The sequence below is a fragment of the Tachysurus fulvidraco genome, chromosome 19, assembly GCF_022655615.1.
Source record: "Tachysurus fulvidraco isolate hzauxx_2018 chromosome 19, HZAU_PFXX_2.0, whole genome shotgun sequence".
Lineage (NCBI taxonomy): Eukaryota > Metazoa > Chordata > Actinopteri > Siluriformes > Bagridae > Tachysurus > Tachysurus fulvidraco.
The window spans coordinates 22844490-22852255 of record NC_062536.1 but is presented as its reverse complement, the minus strand read 5'-3'; the positions used below and the strand labels follow the sequence as shown (position 1 = coordinate 22852255).

Below are 7766 nucleotides of genomic sequence, written 5' to 3'. Positions count from 1 at the left end.
ACACAGATTTAGACAGATTTGTAAACTATTTTTGAAAGAAATTGGCCTTTTGTTTACATAGAAAAAGTCTTAGATCTGCTTATGAACAACGGGGCAAAAACAAAAGTGTTGTGTTTATAATTTTGTTCAGTGTATATACCAAGTTTACAGATTTACTAGTAATAATATGTTAAAAGTGTTGTTTTAAAGTGAATTTGTTCCTATAATAATTAGTCCAGTATCGATTGTTTAAGGTCACATCACTTTTGGCCATAATGTGAGATCTTTGTCTTTTCAATACAAGACAATCCCATATTATACAGGACAGGGACAACCCTACTCTAGATACTAGTTAGTTAGCTGTAGTTAAACACTAACTTTACCCATTTTAATGTCCTCAACATGTAGATGTGGACTGCAGTGTCACTTTAACCATATTGTCTAACTGGTGTTTGTACTTTCAGTATTTATAAAAATGAGAAGGTTCAGTGAAAGCTTTGAGGACGTGTTTGATCATTTGTGTGAGTTCATTATGTTTTATTTTATTTCCTTTAGTATCAGCTGTAATTCACTTGGAGTAAAAAGTTGGTCACCTCTGTTCTCAGCGCTCAGTTCAGAAACCTCCAATCTGAGAGAACTTCATCTGACTGTGGAAACACTGTATCTGTCTGGGTATTATCTAGGAGACTCAGGAGTGAAGATTCTCTGTGCTGGACTGGAGAATCCTCACTGTAAAGTGGAGAAACTGAAGTAAGATAATCTCTCTGAGACTCACAATAACTCACTAAAAGCAGCAGTTATATACAGTGTTGTTTTTCACCTGAAATGTTCTGTAACACTACAACATTCAGAACGAATAGATTAGTCATAAAGTTATAATGAGTTTCTACAGATTCACTTAGGAAATAAATAAATAAATAAATAAATAAAGGAGTAAATAAGAGAACATTTATTAGAAATTATTTATTTTTAATGCCAGCAAAACTTCTGCAGCTCAAATAAACTTAATATCAATAATTGTAAATAATATAATAAAGGGTCCTGGTCCCACCCATTTGGAGTCCTGGCCCACCTACTTAAACTCTGTTATAATGTTAGAATTACTAATAAACGTCTGTAGGTTACGACCGTAACCCTAGTTCCCTGAGGAACGAGACGTTGCGTCGAAACGCTATGGGAATGCCCCTGCATGACCGCGCTCTGATCCACGTGTGTAATCTGACCAATAGGCGTTGGGACGTGACGTCATCGGCGGATGACGTCGCGTAAACAGGAAGCTACAAATGGCTCCGAGATGGGCAAGATGCTAGCTACTGTGAGAGAAGGTAAGCGCTGCAGGGATCCAGGGAGTGTGGCACGGAGACGCAGCATCTCATTCCTCAGGGAACTAGGGTTACGGTTGTAACCTAAAGACGTTCCCTTTCGGAACTCGAGCTGCGTCGAAATGCTATGGGAATAAGTGTCCAATCACACCACACTGACCAGACCCTGCTTAGAGAGTGAGGGCCTCGGCACCTGCACGTAGGACAGAGGAGCCCGGGGTGGCTCTGAGGTCAAGGTCATAGAACCTGACAAAGGTCACTGGGGTGGACTAACCCGCAGCGTCACAGATGTCTTGGAGTGCCACTCCAGCGGACCAGGCGGTAGAGGCCGCCACACCCTGGGTGGAGTGAGCTCGGACCCTAAGCAGTGCGGGGAGGGAGGCCAGAGGACTCGTGAGCCGACACAATCGCATCCACTACCCATCTGCTCAACGTCTGCTTATGTAGTAGTAGCCGTAGTAGACGAGCAGAACTCCAGAACTGAGCCAATCGTGCAGTTAACTGGTTCCAGGCCTTGGTGCTCGCACCACGACATAAACAGTTGCCATCATGCGGCGTGCGACCTCCTCGTGGAGGAAGCTCTGGAGTGGAGAAGGGTCTCATAGAGACCAGCCGTTATGAACCGTGCCCCCTCAGGGGCCACAGCCACAGCCTGCACAGCTCTGGGCGAGGATGAACCAGGGTTCCTCCCGCCCTTGAGAGGAGGTCCCTCCCGGGGGTTTCCCCACAGAGGGCCCTCGAGTAGGGACACCGGATCCGCAAACCATGGCTTGCCCGGCCATCGTGGTGCCACCAGGGGGAGACGGACTCCATCCCGGCTAACTCTCTCCAAAATTCCAGGGAGCAGTGCGATCAGGGGAAAGGCGTACAGGCGTAGCCTCGGCCACGACTGTACCATGGCATCCAGACCTAAAGGGACTCGGTGAGAGAGAGAGAACCAGACGGGACAGCGTGGGGTCTCCTGGCTCACAAACAGATCCACATGGGCTCTGTAGAACCTCCGCCATATTAACTCCACCACCTTGGGGTGGAGACGCCATTCCCCAGGCCTCGGCCCCTGCCTTGACAGGGCATCTGCTCTGGTATTCAACCATCTCGGGATATAAATGGCCCTCAAAGAGAGGCGTCTGTCCTGAGACCACAAGAGGACCACTCATGCTACCATGTACAAAGGGTGAGATCGGAGAGACCCTTGGTGGTTGATGTAGGAGACCTCTGCAGTATTGTCCGTGCGGACCAATACATGGCAATCTTGCAGGTCCGGGAGGAAGTGTTTTAACCCCAAAAACACTGCCATCATCTTCAGGCATTTTATGTGCCACGAGAGACGTGGGCCGCTCCACAGACCCTGGGCGGAGTGGACTCTCATGGCCGCACCCCACCCCATGAGGAAAGCGTCCATCGTTAACGTCACATGATGACATGGAGCCCCCAACACGGGGCCTTGGGACAGAAACGTTCGGTCTTTCCGAACATCCAAGGCTCGAAAGGCAGGCTGCGAGACCCTGATGGAACGATATGGGTTTCCCCTGAGAGAAAACCCTCTGCCCTGGAGCCACCGGCCTTGTGTGCAGGAGGCCGAGCGGGACTACGCTGGATGCCGCTGCCATGAGACCCAGCAGCCTCTGAAACTGCTTCACATTGAGTGGTTGGCCTTCCTGCACTCTCCTGACAGAGATGAGGATGACTTCGATCTGAGCAGGTGACAACTGTGCCTACATCCTGGCCGAGTCCCATACCATGCCCAAAAAGGTGGTTCTCTGTGCTGGAGAAAGCACGCTTTTGCTGGCATTTAGTCAAAACCCATGCACCTTCCTGCAGGTGAGGACGGCATCTCGATGCCGAATAGCCTGGCACTCCGACTGAGCCAGAATCGACCAATCTTCAATGTAATTTAAAATGCAGACGCCCTGGAGCTGCAGCGGGGTCAGTGCCCCGTCGACGCATTTTGTGAAGGTGCGGGGCGAGAGTGCTAGGCCAAACGGGAGGACCCAATACAGGTAAGCTTCACCTCAGAAAGCAAACCTCAGGAACCAGGAAGGATGGAAATGTGAAAGTATGCGTCTTCTGGATCTATTGTGACGAACCAATCCCCGGACCGGATCGGAGTCATGACCTCCTTGATGGTGAGCATCCTGAACCTGAGCCACCTGAGAGAGCGGGTCAAGGAGCATAGATCTAGAATGGGACACAACTCGCCATCCTTCTTCGGAACAATGAAGTACCGGCTGCAGAAGCCTGACTCTCGAACGGAGGGGGGAACCACCTCGATCGTTCTTTTCCTCAGGAGTGTGCGCACTTCTCGTTGCAGGACCAGAGCCTGCTCGAGTCCCGCCAGGGTGGGACACATCCCGTTGAAGCGGGGAGGAGAGGACACGAACTGAACCATGTAGCAGTCCTCTATGCTCTGCAGGACCCACATGACCTGAACGGCCGGGGCAACATACTGCGGCCGTTGACACCTCCTGAGAGGCGGGGGTCTCCCCCATCCGTACCGAGACTTTGGGCGGAAGTGGAGTGGCCCGCTGGTGGGGGTTGTGCTCTGGAGCACATCTTGTGGCAGAGCCAATGGCCTGGTGCCCCAGTGGTGCAGGGGAGGGATGGGCATCGTAACGTGAGGTGTGCCCCATCCCCCAACTGTAGACTGACAGGGTCTACACACCACTGTCCGTTTGTTGGAGGCAAGGGTGACCCTCAGGTCATCCTGCTCCTTCTTGGGCCCAGAGCGTCACCTTGGGCCATCAGGCCCCGCCCGCGGAGATCGTCTGGCCACACTCTGTTTCTGAGCTTCGTGGTGCCCGGTGGACCAGGCTGGGTTTGCCACCGAACAGCCCCACGAGATCGCCAAGGGAGGTACCGCTGAAACGCAGCCGGCTGCTTTTTAGACTCCTGGAACTTGTTCACGACCTCCATCACAGCGTCGCCAAACAGTCCAGGAGGAGCTATCGGTGAGTCCAACAGCACAGCTCGATCCTTGTCCGGGAGGTCGGACAAGGTGAGCCACATATGCCTTTCAGTGGCCACCAGGGCCGCCATGAACCGACCAACGGCCCGCGCCGTGTGTTTCATGGACCGAAGAGTTAAGTCGGCAGTCTGACACAACTCCTCAATATCAGCGGTCCCGGAGCTAAGTTCCTCACCCAAATCTCTTAGCAGGTCAGCCTTGTATGCATGCAACACACCCATGGTGTGGACCTGCTGTCGTAGCACGTAGCGGCTTAGTAGGGAACACTGGAGCCTTTAGCGATGATGCTATGCTAGGGGAGAGATAGCTTATTCGCTTAGAGCGAGGAGTGACGAGGAGAAGTGCGTGCCGAGTACAGGGTTTCCCAGGATCCCTCAGCTTGCAGATCGGGAAAAATGGCAGGCCCCGGCGCCCAGGCTCGTGTCATGACCTCAAGGAGCTCCTCGTACAGCACAAGCTGTGAGGAGCCCACGGGCTCGCTAGGATCGATCAGCTCTCCTTCCTTGGAGGGAGAGACGTGTAATGTTGAGCTGCTCATGCCGGGAGAAGAAGCAGCCATCGGGCCTGCTTCTCCGAGGGAGCAGAAGCTCGATTCAGCAGACGAGGCTGGAGAGGACTCATCCACCTCCAATCCTGCTGCTATATCGGCCTGTGAGCCCCACGAGCGCCAGCGCCGCTTTGCCTCGGCAAGAGCGGGACCGGAACTGCGAGGGAGAGAGCTCGAAGAGCGCTCTCCGAGAGCGAAGTGTGCGCATAGCCATGCGACTAAAATGCGAGCAATCGACTCCCTTGAGAGCCGATTGTGCATGCTCCACTCCAAGCAAACAACACACCGATCATGAATCCTTCCCGGAAATGAAACGGGGACACGGAAAAACACACGGAAATTCTGTCTGCAGGCCATCACTCGATCAGAAACACAGTATCAGAAAAAACAGCGCTTAGCTGAACGAGCAGAAGCTAGCGTCTTGCCCATCTCGCAGCCATTTGTAGCTTCCTGTTTACGCGACGTCATCCGCCGATGACGTCAGGTCCCAACGCCTATTGGTCAGATTACACACGTGGTTCAGAGTGCGGTAACGCAGGGGCGTTCCCATAGCGTTTCGACGCAGCTCGAGTTCCGAAAGAGAACCCCAGTTGTCACTCACTAGGAGCTGCTGCTTTAAGAAGCTTCATTGAGTGACGTTGCTCAGTAACATTTCTATGTGGTGTTTAGTCGTGTAACAGACTAGTTTAATAAAGACTTTATCTGAAAAGAAATCTCAGCTAAAACAATGTTATTTTAAAACAATAATTTATCTAATATCATTAGTTAGATTACCTTCATAATTTAATATCATAGCCTGAAATGTTTAATTAAAAATATCCTGTGTTTGAACTGATAGACTTTAAATGTTATCATGTTCACTATGTTAAGTGTCTATACACACTAATGTTGACAGGTGACACATTCATGTTCATTGGTGAAACTGCTCGTGTGTGTGTGTGCGCGTGTGCGCACGTGTGTGTGCGTGAGTGTACGTGTGTGTGTCTGTGTGTGTGTGTATATATATGTGTGCTACATAAACAACTGATGAATGAACAGATCTCTTTCAGCTCATTGTCCTCTTTTTACAGTCATGTAAGTTCTTCTGAGTGACAGCTGATGTTGAGATTCTTCTCAACCCTATGCCCACCCTGTTTTACCCAGGACCACCTACTGTTCACAATCTGACAGGATTGTTGTGTTCAGTGTTAATTATACATTATATAATAAAAATCTGTTGATGAAGAGTGTGTCATTGTGTCTCACTACAGGTTATGTAGGTGGGATGTCTCAGATGAAGCCTGTGCTGCTCTGACTTCAGCTCTGAGATCAAACCCCTCACACCTGAGAGACCTGAATCTGTCCTGTAATAAACTAGGAGACTCAGGAGTGAAGATTCTCTCTGCTGTACTGGAGAATCCTCACTGTAAACTGGAGAAACTGTGGTAAGATCATCTCTCTGAGCATCACATGACCTTCTCCTCAGTAAGACACATTCTCTAATAGTGAGACTGAAGCAGAAGTTTTAGGTTCATCATCAATGTCCTGTGATTGTTTCTTTTCACTGCACACTGATGATTTCTCACAGACTCTGATGTGACTGCAATGTGTCTGAAATTACTGTGAAATTTACTAAAACATTGGAACTAATCACACAAACTGGAGCTGGGACACAAACTAAATTTACTGTGTGAGCTGCAGTGTTTAAAAGCAGAACTGACATGGAAATGAATAGAACTTGGAGACTAAATTTACACAAGAGTCTCTGGTCAGCTCACACTATCAGAATATATGTGACTGTGTGTGTTGGATGTAATAATGTCACTCAGAGATCAGGTGGATGGTCACTCGGGGTCACTTTACTGTATCTGGGGTAAAACAGCACCAAAAGGTTTATCATACAGTGCATCAGTGTCACATTGGAAATCTTAACTGAATAAACAGAAGCTCTGAGTTTACAAGCAGGACAATTAACACACTCTTCATACTCAAACACAACTAGGAGCTGACTGACAAAATAAGTAAAGTTTTGTGTAGTTTATAGTTCAAACTTGGGCTTGAAAATGATCCAAACTTAATTATTAAGACGGAGCGATCATTGATGCGACTTACCAGCAGGAGGTGCTATAAGACTCTGATTATAAAGCTCCGCCCCACAACATCATGTTGCACATCCACAAGTGACAACAGCCAATGGGGAGTTTCCCAATTTATGCTGAAATTAATAACAAAATTTTTATAAAGATTTGTTGGATTTACCCTCCATCAGGGGGAAGAAGGGCTGCGTGATGAAGGTTAAAATGATCAAGAGGTAGTTATCTGTCAGCTATCAGCTTTTTTATTTCAATTATTTTCACTTATGAATTTTTTACAGTCAAATCAGTAAAACTTGTTATAAACAGAAGAGAAATAAAGAAGTTCTGTGTATTATAATATAAGAAGATGTAAAATTGTGTTCAGTGTACAAGTGGGTCTGTTTTACACTCTAACTGTTATAATAAAATTAAATTGTAATAAGACTCCACTGTAGAAAACAGAATGATTCAGAGCTGAATGAACTAAACCTACACTATACATGTCAGTATTTGTACTATACATTTGTGTTGTCAAGGTTTTAGTTAGTGTAGCGCCCCCTAGTGTTATGGGCTATTATGGGGTGGCTAACCTGAGCTGTTTTAAATCAATTTCTCCATCCATCCATCCATCCATCCATCCATTTTCTACCACGTATCCGGGGCCGGGTCGCGGGGCAGCAGTCTAAGCAGGGACACCCAGACTTCCCTCTCCCCTGACACTTCCTCCAGCTCTTCCGAGGGAATACCAAGGCATTCCCCGGCCAGCCGAGAGACATAGTCCCTCCAGCGTGTCCTAGGTCTTCCCCGGGGCCTCCTCCCGGTTGGACATGCCCGGAACACCTCCCAGGGAGGCGTCCAGGAGGCATACGAAACACATGCCCGAGCCACCTCAGCTGACC

At 48.8% G+C, this 7766-nt stretch overlaps 1 protein-coding gene across 1 annotated transcript; it reads left to right on the top strand.

Annotated features, from left to right (window-relative positions):
- The first annotated feature begins 269 nt into the window (after nt 1-269).
- On the top strand, nt 270-7311 carry LOC113650999 (ribonuclease inhibitor-like). Its single transcript, XM_027159575.2, has 2 exons — nt 270-729; nt 6064-7311. The coding sequence occupies exons 1-2, from the start codon at nt 455-457 to the stop codon at nt 6239-6241; spliced, it is 453 nt and encodes a 150-aa protein (XP_027015376.2). The 5' UTR covers nt 270-454; the 3' UTR covers nt 6242-7311.
- Nucleotides 7312-7766: the final 455 nt, after the last annotated feature.

Excerpts from the sequence above, each read along its gene's own strand:
- LOC113650999 (XM_027159575.2), top strand. The coding sequence starts at position 455 with ATGAGAAGGTTCAGTGAAAGCTTTGAGGACGTGTTTGATCATTTGTGT. Across the intron at positions 730-6,063 it reads TGTAAAGTGGAGAAACTGAA|GTTATGTAGGTGGGATGTCT; the intron begins GTAAGATAATCT and ends GTCTCACTACAG.